General features: G+C 43.4%; 1 protein-coding gene across 9 annotated transcripts in view; it reads right to left on the bottom strand.

The window, feature by feature from the left end:
* The window catches only part of DLG2 (discs large MAGUK scaffold protein 2), a 2,035,798-nt gene that overhangs the window by 784,680 nt on the left and 1,229,160 nt on the right, over positions 1 to 21,958 (bottom strand). For all 9 annotated transcript variants that reach the window (XM_089676759.1, XM_089676760.1, XM_089676764.1 and 6 more), the window contains one exon: positions 13,532 to 13,615. In XM_089676759.1, the coding sequence (XP_089532885.1) occupies positions 13,532 to 13,615 (84 nt within the window). The remainder of the gene's footprint in view (positions 1 to 13,531; positions 13,616 to 21,958) is intronic.

Genomic DNA, 21,958 nt, shown 5'->3' with positions numbered 1-21,958 from the left:
AGGCATTGACTCTACAAGTCTTTTGACATCCTCTTCTGATCAAATGATGCCAGGAATTGATTCTCAACGAGTCCTCGCTTATTGCTTGGATTCTTGCTAGAGACCATGCGTTTCAATCTTGGCCACAGATTTTCAACGGGATTCAAGTCAGGGCTATTTCCAGGCCAGGGAAGCAGAGGAATTTTCTTGTCAATGAACCATTTAAGGCATTTACAAGCTGTATGTCATGGAGCTCCATCCTGTTGAAAAGTAAATTCTGTGCCTTTGTCCGCTAAGTTGCTTATTGATGGGATCAACTTTGGTTCCAGGAGCTCTTTGATGTATCGCTCTGCATTAATAATGCCATCAATAACCTGCATTCACCCAACACCATACCAAGACATGCAGCTCCATATCATGACGCTTTGAAGGTGTTTCATTGTTGCTGACATGCATTCAGGAAGGCATTCTTCGCCTGACCACCTTCGCACATATCGAACACCATCGCTTCCGAAAATAGAAATTCGTCTTTCATCACGCCAAATAATTTTTTTCCAATCTTCTGTTGTCCAATTTTGATGCTCCTTGGCCCATTTGACTCTTTTCTTTCTTTGTTGGCAGTTCAAAAATGTTTTTTTCTTGGTATTCGAGCTCTTAATCCAGCAGCAACAAGTCGACTTCTTACTGTTCGGTCAGACACTGACAGTCCTCCATCTGACAACACCTTGTTGATATCCTTGGCAGAGGATTTTCTATTCTGCAAAGCAAATCTTGCAATTCTTCTGTCAGTTTTAGGTGTTGTGGCTTTTTACCTTCCTCTGCCTTGCTGTGTTTGAATACTTTCTGTGTTCGTAAATCGTGCACACAGCTTCTGGACTCCAGATGCAGAAACTCCTTGACACATTTTCCTGGAAATTTTGGGAAAACTATAACCTTCAATGCTTAATGTTATTGCTGTTGCTCTTTTCTTTGGTGACCAATCTGACCTTTTAATTGATGGTATCATTCATTTCTACAAATATAGTTATTTAAGTACATTTTAGGTCAAAACAGAACAATATTATTTACATTTTTTAAATATTCTAATATAATTTTAAAAATACATAAAATGGTAAATAGTTTCCTAAGCTCTATATAAAATTGCAGGCATTGCAACTAGAATCTCTGTTATGCAGCTTAATGCTTTATTCTGACCAAATACTATAACATATACACAATAATATACAAATGAAAATTGCCAAAATTTCCTCATCTTTTCACCAGCTAGCTTTCTGTCGATAATTTTCAGAAAATCTGCTCAACTTAACTCAAAACTTGTATCATATGTTGTCAAAAATATTTTGTTTACAATTTGCATAGAATAGCTAATGTCTAGAAGGAAAAACAAGGGAGTAAGTAAAGATATCAACCAAAAGTGACAAAATCAGAAGGTGTATCCACAATTTTGGCCACCAGTGTATTAAAGATGCAAGCTTTCTGTATCAAGCCTGGCAAACGGATCTAAATTATCCCGAAAGTCTGCATTTATTTATTTCAGGTACTTATATAGCGCCATCAATTTACGCAGCACTTTACATATATATTGTTTATTCACATCAGTCCCTAACCCTCAAGGGGCATACAATCTAAGGTCCCTAACTTACATTCATACATACACATACTAGGGCCAATTTAGACAGGAGCCAATTAACCTACCAGCATGTTTTTGGAGTGTGGGAGGAAACCCACACAGACACAGGGAGAACATGCAAACTCCAAGCAGGTAGTGCTATGGCTGGGATTTGACCCAATGACCTTAGCACTGCGAGGTGGAAGTGCTAACCATTTAGCCACTGTGCTGCATCCTTAATAACCTAAGTTAGCCGACAAAGGGTGTCACTTAAACTCCAAACTGACTTGTCTTCAGAAAAGAGAGGGGAAACCTGTTCTGGTGACAACTATCCCTAAACGTAACCCTAAACCCTAAAAGAGGATATCCCTCACTTTAACTAAATATCCTTTATTTTCTTGTTGTGTTTACAGGGTGGGAAATCTCCCCAATGGGACACATACAAAAAAAAAAAACGCTGGTAGAGGCTGTAACTTACTACAAAAAAAATGTTGGCATTAAATATATACTGTATATAATTTTTCTATTTTTTACATGTTGTGCCAAAATATATACACAGCCAAAAACACTAAATAGCTTAACCCCCCCCCCCCAAAAAAAAAAACACGCTCTAAATAAAGGTAAATAAACGAGTTTCTGGCAAAGCTAGTAAAAAAAAAGAATAAATAAAACATCAAAAATGACTTTCATTGTCACAATAATAACTCATAAAGAATTTTACTGCAAATATATGATAACTGCTACTTAATAGAGTCTCAAACCATCATTAAATTTCACATAAAATGCCTGCAATTAGAAATGGCAGATAAAGGATTTGGCAGCAAAAACAAAAGAGCTCTAATTCTTAAAGCTTTACTGTTCCTCAGAGTGACGTAATTGTAAACGTTGTATGCATCTCTTCAGACGATTACTGAAGGTCAATCAAATTTTTAATCAAATCTGCAAACCCGCAACCCTGTGACAATGATGCCATGGTGATATCAAATAACCGATAGTGCTGCAAGCTTCTTGGCAGAAGTTGTAGATTTCCCAATCAATATAGTTAGGGTATTAATTATTATCCAGCAATGCTGAAAGTGTGGTGTCACACAAGTGCCTTCACTGTAAGCTATATTGATTAATGTATTATTAGGTGTCAATGCACATCCATTGTCTTCTGGGAAACTCTGGCCTTGGAGGCAACTCAGTCAACTAGCCATTGCCAAGACATTTTTCTGTGAGCCAAAAATGGTGTACTGTGAAAAAGGCTCAATGCAAAAATCTAAAACACCACAATTAGGATGCAACATTTTTGTCCAGTGAGATTTAAAACCTATGAGGCACATGGCTGAAAATAACAATCCTCTTCCTTGTGTGATGATTCATGAGATGAGCCTAAAGTCTGCCATGGTTCCTCACTGATTGATTGGAACGGTGAAAGGTGGGTGCTCCCATGATTTATTGTCCCTCATCTTCACATGTCTTCCAGGATCAGCTTTCTTTGTGGCTCCTGGCATTTGGTCACAGGACATCTCTAAGCCAAAAAGAGTGCTGTAAGAAGATTTCTAGCTGCCCGGAACTGCAATTGCAAGTCTGAACAGGAAACACATAAATACATAATGCCCAGTATGTGTCACTGGCTGCCCGAAAAGTGATGTATCTCTACTCGTGGCCACCAGCACAACATATCTTCCTAATATTAGTCTTGAGGGGCAAATACCCTCCTGACCCCCAGTCCTCCACTGGAGGCCTGTATGAAAGTGTAGACTGGATGTAGTACATGTCTTAGGTCAGAGAGATTTTTAGACCCATATGTGACATTTCTAAACGTTTAATTTAACACTTGAGATAGTCTGAGGGGCTTTTTATCAGACAGAGAAGTTTGCAGAATGTTGGAAGAACTTGATAGTAGGCAGGAGCCTTGCTATTTCTATGGAGCAAAAGAAAGAGCTGAATCAGGAACCGTTGTTACCAAACGAAAGTGAATGCCTAGGTTGATTTCCCCTGGAGGTAGACTAACAGTGCTCCAAAGCTCACAGTGTCTTCATGGCACTTCAACCCTTTTGCACCATCTCCAGCCCTTTAACCTCCCTGGCGGTATGATTATTTCAGATTTTTGGTGCTGAAAGCGGTACCATTATTTTGCATGGAAATATGTAGTTTGTTTATTGTAGGCTGTAATATTTAGGAATAACTCAGTGAAATCTGTCCGAACAAGAGTCTATTTGTCAGGGATGCGGGTGTGACCAGAAGTGTGTGGACTGACACAGGGAAACGCAAGCTTCAGATATTATTATTATTATACAGTATTTATAAAGCGCCAATAGTTCGCTCAGCGCTGTACATTACAAATATGGTATAAATAAGACAATTTATTAAGACTAACAATACAAACATAAACGCAGTGCACCAAACCCCAAGCTAACACAAATACATACAACAAGGTGAAACAAACCCAAACCTAAACTGATAAAGATACACAGGTACATACACATATAGAACACAACGTAGTCAGGCAGGCCGGGTCGATAACTATCGGGCAGGTAGGTACAGGAGGAGCAGGCGGAGAGTAGTCAGGTCACGAGCCGGGTACAGCAACTAACGGACAGGTAGGTACAGGGGGTCAGGAAGAGAATGGTCAGGGTCACAAGCCAGGGATCAAACAGGAGAAGTCAGCAGAGGTCAGGATCAGGCAGGGTTGGCAACAAGTCAGGCAGAAACAGGAACAGGAATGCAGGTTACAAGATACAGGGGCCCATGGAAAAACACACACCAAGGCACAGACTGCAGGTCTGGCCATCCCTTAAATACACCTGCAATCAGCCCCAGGTGATGGCTAATTGCCAAAGTGAACCTCTGGTTGTTGAGAGCACCCGCTGGCCAGCCCTGGTACTGCAGCCCACAAGGCAGGTGAGTCCCACCACTATTGGCAAGTCCATTCCTGACACTATTAAACATCCCGGGTATGATAAAATTTGAAACGCAAAATCATAAATTATAATTTAATAAATAATCATAAAAAATAATAATATAATAATAATACATTTAATTCAATAATATAATCATACCAAAAACACTGAAATTTGAAATATAGCGCCAAGTTCGCACATCACTGAGCAAAGTCGCAAAATTGTTTTCAGTGTCTGATGACGAATTTCTCCACGAATCATTATCACTCAATTCTGCAAGTGGTTCTGATTTACTATCGCTGTTCTCTAGCCGGTCTAAAACTGCTTTTGACCTAAAGGGATGCTTTTTGGACGCCATGGACTTTTCTACCGCCAGGGAGGTTAAGAGGTTTCAGAAGCCGACAGGCAGAGTGGGGTTTTAGGGTCATGTGAACGTCGTGATTCGCTGTCACATAATCGGAAAAGGTCCTGATCGCAAAGGGAGATCGGGACCTTTCCATGAGTCACGGACATATGTGCTGGGAGTGTGCAGGGCACGCGCTCTCAGCACATACGTATTTTCAAATGGTACGCAAATATGCACCCGCTTGGCGTTAAGGCCCAGACGCCGAGAGGCCGCATATTTGTGTGCGCTTGGCGTCTAGGGGTTAAACAGCATGACAGTATAAGGTGAAGAGCCGCAACTCGTTCTCCCAGGTAAAAGTACTTTTTTTAATAAAGGGTAGAGTGTGAAAGTTACAGTAGCCTACACGTTTCGGTAAAAAAAAAGTATTCCTATTGGGCTACGAATAAGGTTTTTTTACCGAAACGCGTAAGGTGCTGTAAGTAGAGATGAGCGAATCGAACCAGGCGAAGTGGAATTCGATTCGAATTTCAGGAAAAATTCGATTCGCGTCGAATCCGAATATTAGCCTACTTCGGGTGCGCGAATCGGATTTTTCCCGATCAGCCAGCAAAAGTGTCCCTGCAGAGAGCTCCGCTATTTCTGACAGTTCTCTGACAGTTCCTTCACATGTACAGCGGTTGAAACATTGTATCTATTTGTTTCCATTTAGGATACAGATGTTTTTATTCGGAAACAGATACAATGTTTCAACCGCTGTAAATGTGAAAGTCAGAGAACTGTCAGAAATAGAGGAACTCTGCAGATACACTTTTTGCCGGTTTGGAATTATTCTTATTTTCATCCTACTTCTTCTTCTTCTTCTTCTTCTTCTTCTTCTTCATCCTCATCCTCAGAAGAAGAAGAAGAGGATGAGGATGAGGATGAAGAAGAAGAAGAAGAAGAAGTAGGATGAAAATAAGAAGAATTCCAAGCCGGCAAAAAGTGTATCTGCAGAGCTCCTCTAAGTGTATCTGCAGAATAGAGGAGCTCTGCAGATACACTTTTTGCCGGCTTGGAATTCTTCTTATTTTCATCCTACTTCTTCTTCTTCTTCTTCTTCTTCCTCTTCATCCTCATCCTCTTCTTCTTCTTCTGAGGATGAGGATGAAGAAGAAGAAGAAGAAGAAGTAGGATGAAAATAAGAAGAATTCCAAGCCGGCAAAAAGTGTATCTGCAGAGCTCCTCTATTCTGCAGATACACTTAGAGGAGCTCTGCAGATACACTTTTTGCCGGCTTGGAATTCTTCTTATTTTCATCCTACTTCTTCTTCTTCCTCTTCATCCTCATCCTCTTCTTCTTCTTCTGAGGATGAGGATGAAGAAGAAGAAGAAGAAGTAGGATGAAAATAAGAAGAATTCCAAGCCGGCAAAAAGTGTATCTGCAGAGCTCCTCTAAGTCTATCTGCAGAATAGAGGAGCTCTGCAGATACACTTTTTGCCGGCTTGGAATTCTTCTTATTTTCATCCTACTTCTTCTTCTTCTTCTTCTTCCTCTTCATCCTCATCCTCTTCTTCTTCTTCTGAGGATGAGGATGAAGAAGAAGAAGTAGGATGAAAATAAGAATTCCAAGCCGGCAAAAAGTGTATCTGCAGAGCTCCTCTAAGTGTATCTGCAGAATAGAGGAGCTCTGCAGATACACTTTTTGCCGGCTTGGAATTCTTCTTATTTTCATCCTACTTCTTCTTCTTCTTCTTCATCCTCATCCTCTTCTTCTGAGGATGAGGATGAAGAAGAAGAAGAAGCAGAAGAAGAAGAAGTAGGATGAAAATAAGAAGAATTCCAAGCCGGCAAAAAGTGTATCTGCAGAGCTCCTCTATTCTGCAGATACACTTAGAGGAGCTCTGCAGATACACTTTTTGCCGGCTTGGAATTCTTCTTATTTTCATCCTACTTCTTCTTCTTCTTCCTCTTCATCCTCATCCTCTTCTTCTGAGGATGAGGATGAAGAAGAAGAAGAAGTAGGATGAAAATAAGAAGAATTCCATGCCGGCAAAAAGTGTATCTGCAGAGCTCCTCTATTCTGCAGATACACTTAGAGGAGCTCTGCAGATACACTTTTTGCCGGCTTGGAATTCTTCTTATTTTCATCCTACTTCTTCTTCTTCTTCTTCTTCCTCTTCATCCTCATCCTCTTCTTCTTCTTCTGAGGATGAGGATGAAGAAGAAGAAGAAGAAGTAGGATGAAAATAAGAAGAATTCCAAGCCGGCAAAAAGTGTATCTGCAGAGCTCCTCTATTCTGCAGATACACTTAGAGGAGCTCTGCAGATACACTTTTTGCCGGCTTGGAATTCTTCTTATTTTCATCCTACTTCTTCTTCTTCTTCTTCATCCTCATCCTCAAAAGAAGAAGAGGATGAGGATGAGGATGAAGAAGAAGAAGTAGGATGAAAATAAGAAGAATTCCAAGCCGGCAAAAAGTGTATCTGCAGAGCTCCGCTAAGTGTATCTGCAGAGCTCCGCTATTTCTGACAGTTCTGTGACATTCCCTCCATACAGCGGTTGAAACATTGTATCTATTTGTTTCCATTTATGGAAACAAATAGATACAATGTTTCAACCGCTGTATGGAGTGAATGTCACAGAACTGTCAGAAATAGCCTATTTTTGACAGTTCTGTGACATTCACTCCATACAGCGGTTTCAACCGCTGTATGGAGGGAATGTCACAGAACTGTCAGAAATAGCCAATGTTTCAACCGCTGTATGGAGGGAATGTCACAGAACTGTCAGAAATAGGCTATTTCTGACAGTTCTGTGACATTCCCTCCATACAGCGGTTGAAACTCCTTCTTCTCATCCTTCTCCTTCTCCTTCTTCTCATCCTTCTCCATCTTCTCATCCTTCTCCTTCTCCTTCTTCTCATCCTTCTCCTTCTCCTTCTTCTCATCCTTCTTCTCATCCTTCTCCTTCTTCTCATCCTTCTTCTCATCCTTCTCCTTCTTCTCATCCTTCTCCTTCTTCTCATCCTTCTTCTTCTTCTCATCCTTCTTCTTCTTCTCATCCTTCTTCTTCTTCTCATCCTTCTCCTTCTTCTCATCCTTCTTCTCATCCTTCTCCTTCTTCTCATCCTTCTTCTCATCCTTCTCCTTCTCCCTCTTCTCATCCTTCTCCTTCTTCTCATCCTTCTCCTTCTTCTCATCCTTCTCCTTCTCCTTCTTCTCATCCTTCTCCTTCTTCTCATCCTTCTCCTTCTTCTCATCCTTCTCCTTCTCCTTCTTCTCATCCTTCTCCTTCTCCTTCTTCTCATCCTTCTCCTTCTCCTTCTTCTCATCCTTCTCCTTCTCCTTCTTCTCATCCTTCTCCTTCTCCATCTTCTCATCCTTCTCCTTCTCCTTCTTCTCATCCTTCTCCTTCTCCTTCTTCTCATCCTTCTCCTTCTTCTCATCCTTCTCCTTCTCCTTCTTCTCATCCTTCTCCTTCTCCTTCTCATCCTTCTCCTTCTCCTTCTTCTCATCCTTCTCCTTCTCCTTGTCCTTCCTCATCTCCAAGGGCATTTAAATTAAAGGTACAGTGTTCTGCACTAATTTAAAGGCTCTCTGAAGCCTAGAAACCCTTTTAATAAGTTAAATTCGTAGCGAATTAATTCGCATCGAATCAAATTTCTTCCTCAAATTCGGCGAATCAGCCGAATCAAATTTTTGAATAATTCGCTCATCTCTAGCTGTAACGTTCACTCTGTACCATTTATTAGTAAAGCACTTTTATCGAGAGAACAAGTTGCCGGCTCTTCACCTTATACTCTCCTGCCATTGTTACCACTTGAAGAGGATTGTGGTGGGTTTCTGATGCCCATGTGAGTTCGGGGAAAGGCACACCTCATCTACCCTAGCTCTTTGGAGACATCTACCTGTGGTCATTCCCACAGACAATAATGTGTTTGACATGAAATGGCCTGCAGCCCCCAGCCTGCTGCATTTATAAGTAATTCAAAATAGTAAGTTAGTGATTCTTGTGGAAAAATACTGTATTAGGGAAGCCCAAATAGGCTGCACAATATGTTAGGTAGCTTTTATAAAAAATTATAATATTTTGGTAGGCAACTATATTCAATAATGTAAAGAGTAGGTGCAGCACTGAGATCAACATAACAAAATTAAGTGCAATAAATTCAAAAAAACTGCACAGGCAATCATAACCAGCAGAAATCAATAAATATATATATTTATTGATTTCTGCTGGTTATGATTGCCTTTGCAGTTTTTTTGAATTTATTGCACTTAATTTTGTTATTTTGATCTCAACGCTGCACCTACCCTTTACATTATTGATTTGGAAGGTTTTTTTGGTACCTTTTTGGTGTCATAGCAGCTTGCCTATAGCGCTCACTTTATCTTTTGTGCTTTTGACTATATTCAAGAACTTTTCCGTAGTTTTAACTATAGCGAGTTGCCCTTTTCAAAAATTAGAATAGAATTCTGGTTAAATGCCATTTCTGCACAGGAAGTGCAGTCCTATCTTTTTTTGGTGAATGTCAACAGCATACATTTCCCAGGGAGCATTGCCTGAAGTCTGCCTGTGATGTGAACCCTTCCAGAAACATCAGACTGATTGGGGAGATGCACTAAGGCCTGGTTCACACCAATGCGTTTTTTAGTGCTTTTTGGGTTTTTTTTGTAGAAACGCACTACATTCCATTTAACATGGACGTTGATTTACTAAAGGCAAATAGACCTTGCACTTTGCAAAGTGCAGTTGCCCCAAAGCTTAGTAAAAGAGGTAAAGTGTCACTTTGCAAAGAATACCCAATCACGTGCAGGGAAAATTAAAAGAAAAACAGTATTTTTGCTTGCAAGTGATTGGATGATGGAATTCAGCAGAGTTTCTGCTCATTTACTAAGCTCTGGAGCAACTGCACTTTGCAAAGCGCACAGTCTATTTTCCTTTAGTAAATCAACCCCATGGTTTCCTATGGGACATCTATGAGCTGCTGCGATTTTGGAAAGGGTCAGGGACTTTTTTAAATGCAAAAAGCAGTGTTTTTGCTACAATAGAGTTCAATGGAGAAGGCGATGAAATGAATGTAGTGCATTTTTGTTGCGTTTTTGCTGTGTTTTGCATTTTTATTCTGCCCAGCAACAAAAAATTTCCACTTCAACAAAAAACTGAAAAAAACGCAAAGCGCGGCAAAACCACACTGCAAAAAACACTGAAAATGGACAAAAAGCACAATGCACAAGGCCTTGGTAGGTGTTCTAGTTCGGCAAAGACCTTGTAGTCTTCTAAAAAGCAAAGCAGGTGGAGCGTTCATTTTGAGGCTTCCATGCATTTACCCAAAAGTCCTTTCTTAACCCCTAGACGCCGAGCGGTCGCACATTTGCGTTCGTGTAACAAAAAACATATGTGCTGAGAGCGCGCGCTCTGCGCGCTCCCAGCACACATGTGAGGTACTCACGGAAAGGTCCCAGTCTGCTCTTTCGATTGGGACCTTTACCGATCGTGTGACTGGCCCGTCACGGCGGCCACGTGACACTAAGCCATGCCCTGTCCCGCCCACCTCCCGGCGCAGGAACTCCTCTGTACGCCGGGACGATCCGGCGTGAAGGGGTTAAACAGAAGAGGGCTGATAAGGGGAGCATTGGCTGGTGGCTTCACACTGTACTTTGTTCTCCAGCAAAGTCACTTTCATGATGTTCAACATGCTTCTTTTTCTAAGAAGGGACAAAAATCAGCCAGTTCAGTAAGAACCAGTTGACATTCGGCCAGTGTGTACAGCTGTCTGTCTGACAGAAGACAAAGGGACATCCTGGAAAACCAGCATATGATCAGCCCTTGCAGCCAATGGCTTTGAGCGCTGATAGGTGTATTCTGGCATGGAGGAGTCAGAATACAAAGGCAAAGCGGGGGAGATCCCTGCATCAATATTGCTTGTGATGGATGGTGATCTGTCAGGTTTTTTTTCATTCAGCCCACTAGCAGTGTGTACCAGGCTTTAGGAACCCTATTAGGTGAAACAGTACTGTTGTCAAGTAAATGTTTTCATTCAGCAAAAGCTATGTTAGACTTGAAAGACCAACTCCAACCACAACTGTTTTTTTTCGAGGGAAGGGTTAGAATCAGGGCCGGTGCTTCCACTAGGCAAACTAGGTGGCCGCTTGGGGCACAGTGCCGTCTAGGAGCGCCTGGGCTCTGTGCGGGATGCCGCCACGTCATGAATGATGCTTCAGCTGAGGGGAGGTGTGGCAGAGGGGAGGAAGAAAGGACAGAGGAAAATGCCAGGTGTCTGGACCCAGTATAGTAGCTGAGCTGTCGCTCTGTGGCAGCACCCAAATATTGTAGAGTTCCCCTTAAGTTTTAACATTTCTAACAGCATCTGTTTGAAAAGCAAAGTTATCAGCTCACTTACCCTCTCCTTTATTTCCAGTGTAACAATGTCTTCCTGCCTGTAGCTGGTATTCCTATCTGTAGCTGAAGATAAATTATCTAGCAAGACCATGTTCTGAATTGCTTAGAAAGCCTTTTGAATGTACAGAAAATGAAAGAGGAAATATATGTATCGTGACGTAATTGCTGATATGTATACTCTGTGAGATGTTTTTCAAGCCACTTAGCTTGCTGGCATGAGCCCTTACCTGGTATTCCCAAAGTTGCTACTACAGCTCCTTCCAGTTTTCCTCTCAGACTCAGTCCCTTACTGCAATCTGACTGGCAACTGCTGATCACTGTGGAGTTCCAGCACTTCTCTTACCATTCATCAGCGGAGGTGGAGCTGCTCCTGCAGAGGAAGGTAATGTCTGACTCTGATGTCTCATGTCTCGTGTCAGTGAGTGATGACATCATCACGATCCCACAGCCTGTTCTTTTAGTGCCTGCAGAGCTTGCTGATCTGTGTCAGTGTTGTTGGTGGTGTGTTGTGTCGGATCTGTTACTGTGTGGGATCGCTCAGTTCAGCTGCCTGCTGTTACAGTGTTTTATCTTCCCCCATTGCCTGGGGAATTCCAGCCTGGGATCTGTCAGAGTGTGGATCCATCATCCTCCCCTGACTGCAAATATCACCCTGCCACTGCCAGCCACAGATACAGCCTGTCCGTGACACTGATTCTGTCTTTAATATTGGTGCTGTTGGCATCATATGGTACTTATTTTTGCAAATTAAAAGAAATTTAGCAGTTTCATGTTTTGTTGATTTACTATTTTCTATTGTTATTATTTTTTTTTTTTTTTTTGGGGGGGGGGGGGTTGGTCTTGCCTAGGGAGCAAAATAGTCTAGCCCTGGTTAGAACCTCTGTCAGTCTTTTTTGCCATCTGTGTCTTATTGAAGAAATTTCCCCTCTTGTCCTCTCAGGACAGGAAGTGATGAAAAATCTCTCCAATAGAGACACAAACATTTTTCTTTCAGTAGATTGGGGTTAGAACTGGCTGATCATGGTTTCCTGCACCTGCATTTTATGTATTGGTGTCACATGAACAGGAGTCGAGGTACATTTTTTCCATATTGGCACAAAAATAAAAATGTTAAAGGCTTGTTAGCACCAGATTTTTCATGTACAGCCCTGTTTATATCATACATCTCTGGTGGTGTGCAAAAAAATCTCACAGCTAAATGAACATGGAGGCAGTTATCAAAACTGGAGTAGATAGAATCTGGAGCAGCTGTGCATGGCAACCAATCAGATTCTATTCAGTGCTCACACACGCATGCGCGGGAGCCATTTTGCCACTAAAACCACTTCCGCACTACTGAAACATGGCGCGGGTGCGATGTTCGCGTGCTGCCTATGAAATGCAAATATATGTGAAACACGCATGCGTGACCCAGGTCCCAGCTGCCTGGAGATCATTGACAAGATCCTCACGTGTAGGTCTGGGATGATTCCTCACTGTTCTCATGATTATTGACACTCCACGAGGTGAGATCTTGCATGGCGCACCAGACCTAGGGAGACTGACAGTTGTTTTATGTTTCTTCCATTTGCGAATGATTGCACCAACTGTTGTCATCTTCTCACCAAGCTGCTTGGTGATAGTTTGGTAGCCCAGTCCAGCCTTGTGTAGGTCTACAATCTTGTCCCTGACATCCTTGGACAGCTCTTTGGTCTTTGCCATGGTGGAGAGTTTGGCATCTGATTGTTTGATTGCTCCTGTGGACAGGTGTCTTTTATACAGGTAACAAAATGAGATTAGCAGCACTCCCTTTAAGAGACTGCTTCTAATCTCAGCTTGTTACCTGTATGAAAGACACCTGGTAGCCAGAAATCCTGCTGAATGATAGGGGATCAAATACTTATTTTCCTCATGAACATGCAAATCAGTCATCATTTGTTAAACATGCATTTCTTTTGAATTTTTTTGGCTATTCTGTCTCTCAGTGTTACAATACACCTACCATTCGATTTTTAGACTGATCATTTCTTTGTGAGTGGGCAAACATTCAAAATCAGCAGGGGAGCAAATACGCATTTCCTTCACTGTACATATGTGATTTTGCCCAGCCCTGCAGCAGTAATACTTAATTGCATCAGAGAAACATCTGGTCTCCTGGGCTGGGCTGTGCTGTGTGTCAGAGCTGTGTAAATCTCCGAACTGGATGGACAAAAATACAAATTCTTTGGCAAGTAAAACTGCTACTCTCTATTAATTTATTTGTGTATTTACTAGTTTGCCTGTAGTTCAGCTTTATCCACTACGGAAAGATGGATCAATGTACAGTATACATTATATTTCACCTTACCGTGTTTTCATGGAATGGAGTATAGCTAACGTAGGGGATGGTGTCCAAGGTGTCTGTGTTCACAATTATCGGAGCTGGGCTGGCCTGAAAGTAAAGACAAAATACAGTATTAATGAAATATTCCAAAACAATTCAATTGAATAAATACTAACACTTTTACAGTACTTGCAGCTTGCCCCCAAAGCTCTGTACTATCAGCAGATAGATTGGGGACAGTAGAAGAAGGGGAGGATCAGAGAAGACAGGATCAAGCAGCCTTTTTACATAATGCAGAGGATTAACCCCTTAGGTTCCACAGTGAGTATAACAAGCACGCTTTACTGCATATACAGACTGATTTTATTGTTGTGGGTTTAGTAACACTTTAAAGAGGAGTTGCCCCCCCCACAAAAAAATAAAAAGTCATCAGCTACAAATACTTTGGCTGCTGACTTTTAATATTAGGGCACGTACCTGTCCAGGCATCCAGCCGTGTCCTCATCAGGGTCAATTCTTCAATCGACTACTGGGCGCTGGCGCCGCCATCTTGACTAAGGGAAACTGGCAGTGAAGTCCTGTGGCCAGTTTCCTACTGCGCATGCGCAAAGCTCTCTGCAATTTGTGAATGGGCCACAGTCTTCTGGGACCTGTGAAGTGTCCCAGAAGGCTGCAGGGAAAAGAGGGGCGAACTTATGGGTCTGTTAGCCATGGCGAACTGAGCCGGAAGTGGGTACCTGTCCAAACCAGGTACCCGCTCCTCCACAAAAGGTGCCAAATGTGGCAGCAGAGGGGGAGAGAAGGCAGGCAAGCAGAGCTTCCCGTCTTTGGGTGGAACTCTGCTTTAAACCCAATAACATCAAAAATATGTAACAAAAAAACCCCAAGAAAACGGTAATACAGACCAATGGAAAAAGAGAAATATCGAATTATATTTTGATGAAATGATAATATTTGGGGCTTACAGTATATGTTAATGTTAGTTTCTATATAAAGATGTTCTTGCTAGAATGACTTTGCAGAAATACCTTGTTAGAACAAACTGTTGTCTCCTTGGAATGTCTTGTGCCATTTGCAGGGATAGTTAGTCTCCACATTAAGGCCTCTTTCACACAGACATTCTGATTGGGTCCACCTGCCCGTTTTTCAGGTGGACCCGATCGAAACCTCCATTTTTCTCTATGGAGTGGCGGGTATGAACGGAAATGTGCCGTTTACACCTGCTGACATCCAATCCGATCCGAACCACAAAAAGGTACGGATGGGGATCCAATTCCCCTTACATTTGTCGGATGGGGTCGGAAGGAAACGGACAGGCGGTCTGTTTTCATCCAACCGCCCATTGAGGAGAGCAATGTGCTCCATGTCTGCTCTGCAGCACACAGACCTGTCATCTGCTTGCTCCAGCACAGTCCCTTGGTTCCACCTCTACCCACCTACCAGCACCGCTCCTCATAGAGCAATGTATCATTTTGTGGTGCTAAGTAATTTGTATGGAATTTGTTAATGATAACACGTAAATCAGTCAAATAGATCCCCTGCAGCCAGCAGCAATAGACTCACCCCCCCAAGCAGCAAAACACCACCCTAGCAACAATAGACCCCCAGCAGCTACAACACATCTCGCAGCAGCCAGCATCAATACACTCTCCAGTAGCCAGCAACAATATACCCCTGCCACAGCAGTAGATCTCTTGAAGCAACACTAGATCCCCCATCAGCAACAATATACCATTTCCTCAACAGTAGATCTCTTCCAGCAACACTAGATCCCCCATCAGCAACAATAGACCTTCCCAGCAACAATATACCACCATGCAAAAATAGATTCCCTTCAGCGACAACAGATCCCGAGCAGCCAGGACCACTTGACCTTCCAGCAAATCCCAGCACCCCTTGCCATTAATCACATTCAGTGCTGGAAAAAAGCCGTGGATGTCATCAAGGCTCGCCCATTCATATGGCCAAAACCTGCAGACCCAGAAGACCAGGTGACGATAGAATTGCCAGGTTCTGTGACAGCACACCGCTGGGGGGCTTCATTTTCAGGTAAGTCTGCCATAATATGCTAGGCTGTGATGCATACATTAGCACATCATGACTTAAACAGCCTGGGGGCCCGTTTTTTTTTTTAGTGCAGCTTACTATGGCTTTAAGCAGCAAGAGTCCGGGTAAAGCTGATAAAGTGTTCCTAAACACAACAAATGTCTCTTGTAATTGAGTTATGAATTGTTTGTGCAAATTGTTAAGTAAATGGGTTAATATATTTGGTCTAATATGACAGTATCCCCCCCCAATACTCACCTAAGCCCCCTCTTAATGCACTGGAGTCTAGCCTATCCCAGGACTCCCTCCTCTCATTGACTGAGACAGAAGTAGGAGTCATTGGCTGCCCCTGCTGTCAATTACAGCCAGTGAGCCAATGAGAAGAGAGATGGGGTGGGGTTGAGCCGCGGCTCCATGTGTAAATGGACACACTACTGCTTGCTGTGGTGGCACCTGAATGGAAGGAGGGGCCAGGAGAGCCTGTGGGGACCCAAGAAGAGGAGGATCCAGGCTGCTGTCCAGGACTGGAGGTTAAAGTGATCCTAAAGGTTTATTTTTTTTAAGAGAAAAAAAAACAATCATGCCTATACTTACCTGCTGTGTGCAGTGGTCTTACACAGTGCAGGCCGGACCCTCCCTCTTGTTGGGTGCCCCCACAGTAAGCAGCTTGCTATGGGGCACCCTCTGCTCCTTGTGCCCATTCACACATGGAACCGTGGCTTGGCCCCGTCCCTTCTTCTCATTGGCTCAGTGGCTGTGATTGACAGCAGTGGGAGCCAATGGCTCCTGCTTCTTCCTCAGCCAGTAAGAAGAGGGGGTCCCGGGATAGCCGAGACTCAAGTGCACATCACTGGATCAAGAGGGGGCTTAGGTGAGTATTAGGGGGGCTGCGAAAATGCTGCACAGAGAATGTTTTTACCTTCATGCATAAAATACATAGAGCGCATGAAGGTAAAAAACCTTCAGCCTTTACAACCACTGTATAAGTCCCCCATTTTGACAAACAAGTCAGGTCCATAGTAATGTCTGAAGACATCCACATGTGCGCTGGTCTCTCTACTTTGTCATCTTTACGTTTACTTTGTAAGACTTCTCTTCTAAACTTTCAAAATCAATCATCCTCAGCAGAGATTGTTGTTTTCCCTAACGCCAGCTAGCTTCATATCATTGTGTTTAACTGTGCACATTAATGTGCGTGCCTCCATGCATCCCCTTTATTATGCAACACAATGATCCGTACATAGCAGTCCATGATCTCGAAGGAGCTTACAATCTAACTCCCCTACTACACATACCAGCATGCATATGCACGCTCGAGGACTACTTTAGACACACACCATATAATGTAGATGTAAATCCTAACTGATTGCCACCTTGTTTGCTAAAGCGCTGCATATCATAACCAACTACCTTTTATAATGGAATATTTCTTCTCACCTTTTTTTATTCGTCGTTGTATCTCAGTGCTACCGATCTCTTTGCAGCCCCTTCCTGCCTACATATACTTAAAGTGGAACTCAACCAACACTAACTACAGTCATGGTCAAAAATATTGGCACCCCTGCATTTCTGTCAGATAATTATTATTTTATTATATATTATTATTTTATTTCAGGTACTTACATAGTGCTGTCAATTTACAAAGTGCTTTACATATATTTTGTACATTCACATCAGTACAATCTAAGGTTCCTATCTCACATTCATACTGTACATACACATACTAGGGCCAATTTAGACAGGAGCCTGTTAACCTACCAGTATTACTTTTTGGATAATGCACCACTTCGCCCAGAAAATTGTTGCAATTACAAATGTTTAGGCATTCTCATGTTTACTACTTTTGCTTGTATTGGCACTACACAAGGCAAACTATGTGGCTGCCTAGGGCTCATTGCCGCCTAGGGTACTGCCCAGGGGCGGACTGACAACTCATGGGGCCCCTGGGCAATAGGGGATCATGGGGCCCCTGTGTCCTTGCCTAAACTCAGAAAAGCCTATGAAAAAGGTACCAGGGTCATCTCATGGGGCCTCATTGGTCCTGACGAAGCTGAGTGAGATACGCCCATCGGCGAAACGCGTTGACGTCATACGTCAGATACGTCACTTCCGGTCATGCGCACTAGGTGGAACGCACGCTGACCCATTAGGAGGAAGCCATCTTCACATGCCATGAGGCAAGCCTAAGCAGCACAGGCGCCAAGAGGGGGCTGGAACCCGCGGTATATCGGCGGATGTCAGCGGTGGTTCCTTGGCCTCTTTGGCCTTGTATGGCAATACCTATGAAGGACATCCTTTCCGTTCCTATTATCTATTGCACAGGTGGTGAGTGGACTGTTACAGGACATTAGATATATGGTCCTCTATCATTATATGACCTATATATCCTACATAGAGTGTAAGCTCTGTCAGTGACTCTTCCACATATTGTTTGTTTTACTACAGGATGGGGACATCATGGTGCTTTTTATGGGAAACAAGATATACCACATGCATTTCAACAGGCAGAAGATCTTCTGGGATGTGTCTTGTTTTTCTTACAGAAAGTGGTATGTAGTCCACATGTAGTGGTGAAGAAACCATTTCAAGCAGAGTGCTGCTTTTTGCATCTTTTCTTCCATCCTGGGAATAAATGGGGCATATTCTCATTTAAGAGCTCTAGGAAACAGCTGTTTATACAGATGAATGGGCCCCAACCACTTGTGCCGGCACAGGAATGTATTGTATTATACATATGACATTTTTGTCTTTTTTCATACAGGCCTGAGGCGCATTGTTCTCCTCTTGACGCATTCTGTGCTTGCTGAATTGCATACATGTGATATCCATATCCATAGTATAATTTTTGGATTCCCTGTTTGGGATATAACCATTATGGCAATTGCCGAATTCTAATATTATAACATGTATTATGGTATACCTATGGTATAATTTTTGGATACACCTCCTTTGGGAAGTGTTTACCTATGTGTCTGTGTCACAGGGACATTAGACTCTTGTAGTCATTTTCTCTGTTCCACATGCATTTAGACCGGTCTTGGTGTTATTTTAATGGTTTTAGGTCTGTGTGTATTGTCTCATACTGAGGTGATGGTAAACCAGGGCGACTGCCCATATGTCATATTTATAAGTGTAATAAAGCATAATTTTTGGAAATTTTTCTGAGTGTCACATTCTGTTCATAATGTAGCCGCTTTTCTGTGAATCTCTTTTCACAAATCCTCCTTTTTGCATGCTCATCTCATGGGGCCCCCTACTGACTCCGGGCCCTCGGGCACTGCCCGAGTTTCCAAATGGTCAGTCCACCCCTGGTACTGCCACTGGTTTCCCTACTCTCTGCCATGGCCAGCCCTAGGGGGGTGCTAGGGTGGGCACACCCCCCCTCCAGGCCGGTCTTTCCATATACTGGAGGGGAATTTGTGCTAGGAGAAGAGATGGGGGGATATGTGTTTATGAGGGGGGATTTGGGGGAATTGTGCTAGGAGAGGGTATTAGGAGGATTGTGCTAGGAAAAAAGGATTGGGGGGGGTTGTGCTAGGAGTGGAGATTGGGGTTTGCTAGGAGAGGGCATTGGGAGGAGGGTTGTGCTGGGAGAAAGGATTGGGGGGATTTGTGCTAGGAGGGGAGATTGGGGTTTGCTAGGAGAGGGCATTGGGAGGAGGGTTGTGCTGGGAGAAAGGATGGGGGGATTTGTGCTAGGAGGGGAGATTGAGGTTTGCTAGAAGGCATTGGGAGGAGGTTTGTGCTGGGAGAAAGGATTGGGGGGATTTGTGCTAGGAGGGGAGATTGGGGTTTGCTAGGAGAGGGCATTGGGAGGAGGATTGTGCTGGGAGAAAGGATTGGGGGGATTTGTGCTAGGAGGGGAGATTGGGGTTTGCTAGGAGAAGGTGTTGGGAGGAGGTTTGTGCTGGGAGAAAGGATTGGGGGCATTTGTGCTAGGAGGGGAGATTGGGGTTTGCTAGGAGAGGGCATTGGGAGGAGGGTTATGCTGGGAGAAAGGATTGGGGGGATGTGTGCTAGGAGAGGAGATTGGGGTTTGCTAGGAGAGGCATTGGGAGGAGGGTTATGCTGGGAGAAAGGATTGGGGGGGGGGGGTTGTGCTAGGAGGGGAGATTTGGGTTTGCTAAGAGAGGGTATTGGGAGAAGGGTTGTGCTGGGAGAAATGATTGAGGGGATTTGTGCTAGGAGGGGAGATTGGGGTCTGATAGGAGAGGGGATTGGGGAGGTGTTGCTAGGCAGGTGGATTTGGGGGGGGGGGGGAGTGGATTTGTGCTAGGAGGGGGGGGGGGGATTTGTGCTAGGAGAACAGATTCAGTAGGAATGTGTGCTAGGAGAGGGGGAATTTGTTTTAGGAGAGGAGGATGGGGGAGGGGGGTATGATTGGATTGTGACTGGAAGGGGTTGTGCTAGGAATGGGGGATTTGTGCTAGGAGGGGGATTTGGATGGAGAGACAGGGTTTGTACTGGGAGGGGTAATTTGGAGGGGGCTATGCTACGGCTATAGGGGGATTTATGCTAGGAGGTGGGATTGAGGGAATTCATTCTAGGAGGGGGAATTTGGGGGAGAGAATTTGAGCTAGGGTGGAAGATTTGAGGGGAAAGGAGGATGTGTGCTAGGAGGGGTGAAGTAGAACTACAGGTGAAGTTTTACTTTTTTTTTGGTGGGGGTGCAAGTAGCTGGACTTGCCTAATAGTCTAGCACCAGCCCTGCCTGGCCCGCCCCAAATGTGACACATTCTACGCAAAACTCCCAAAATTGACTGGACAAAATTATTGGCACCTACTCAACATTGTAAGAAATAATTGCATTCCAGGTTTGTGCTGCTCCTGTAATTTGTAATTAATCTTTCCTGTATCAATAGCAGGTCCTGACAATATAGAAATCACTGCATCAAAATCTCAGTAGATCAGCAGCTTTTGAAATACTCAGACCAGCCCGTCTGGCACCAACAACCACGCAATGTTCACACCCGGTTCACACCATTGCGGTGCAGGAAACGCTGCGAATCCTGTGCGTTTCCTGCACCGCATTGCAATCACATTGTGTCCATGCGATCTGGTGTGGGTTGCAATGCTAAATTAATGACAACTCGAAACAGATTGCAAAACGTGATGTAGTTGCCAGAAATCGCATCGCATGGCTGAGAACACCCATGTGATGCGATTCAGGTGCAGATTTAGGCTTGGTTTACATATATGCATTTTGCAGTTGATGCTTTCTCCAGTCTTTTTTGCAATTTGTTTTGTGTTTTTCTACAAGCGTTTTTGACGTATTTTTACCGCATTTTGTTCAGCTCTTTTTTTTGTTAAAGTGGAATTTCTTTTGTTGCTGGGCAGAATAAAAATACAAAATGCAAAAATCAGCAAAAAACTCACTACCATGCATTTCAGCAGCTTCTTTATTGAACTCTATTGTAGCAAAAACACTGCTTTTTGCTTTTAGAAAAGTCCCTGACCCTTTCCAAAAAACGCAGCAGCTCCTAAAAGCATCGATGTGAACATGTTCCATAGGAAACCATGTTAAATGGACTGTAGTGTGTTTTTACAAAAAGCACTAAAAACGCATTGGTATGAACGGAGCCTTAGAAAAGGGTTCTGCGCCTTTTTGGTGCAGATGCGATGCAATTTGACCCATACAAAGTGTATGGCTCAAATTGCACAGCACAGACATTTGCATGTAATTGGCACAAGAAAAGGGGCGGACTGACAACTCATGGGGCCCCCGGGCAATAGGGGATCATGAGGCCCCTGTGTCCTTGCCCAAACTCAAAAAAGCCTATGAAAAAGGTACATGGGGCATCTCATGGGGCCCCCTACTGACCCCGGGCCCTTGGGCAGTGCCCGAGTTTCCAAATGGTCAGTCCGCCCCTGCACAGAAATGTGGTGTGATTCCTGTGCGAATTACATGCGGTGTCCTGCACCACATAGTGGGAACCCGGGCTCAAAGTCATTTAAGTCCCCTTTCTATTGATGCTTGGTTTCAGCAAGTCGTCTTCACCACATCTAGATGCCTAAATGCACTGAGTTGCTTCCATGTGATTGGCTGATTAGCAATTTGTGTTAGCAAGCAATTGAACAGGTGTACCTAAAAAAGTGTCCGGTGAGTGTAGATCTACCAAAAGTGCCTTTGGATTGTAAAAGGAAAGCACGGCCCTGACAGCAAAGCTACACATACATAGGGAGAATGTACAAACTCCATGCAGACGCTTTCCTTTGAGTGTGTTATACCCAGCACCTGACATTGCATGGAAAGAGTGCTAAATAATGTTCATGAATTGGTGCAATGAATAATTCGTTAATTGAAGAAGGCATAGGAATTGACAAATACTGTCTGATTTTAGAGAAAAATAAATTACTAAAGTGTCAGCATGATGAAAAAATAAAACTGCGCTTGAGTGAGTGAGA

Source organism: Staurois parvus, unplaced genomic scaffold (assembly GCF_062004578.1).
Source record: "Staurois parvus isolate SC_StPar_1 unplaced genomic scaffold, SC_StPar_1.0 ptg000173l, whole genome shotgun sequence".
NCBI classification, from domain to species: Eukaryota; Metazoa; Chordata; class Amphibia; order Anura; family Ranidae; genus Staurois; species Staurois parvus.
This window is presented reverse-complemented; position numbering and strand designations above follow the sequence as displayed.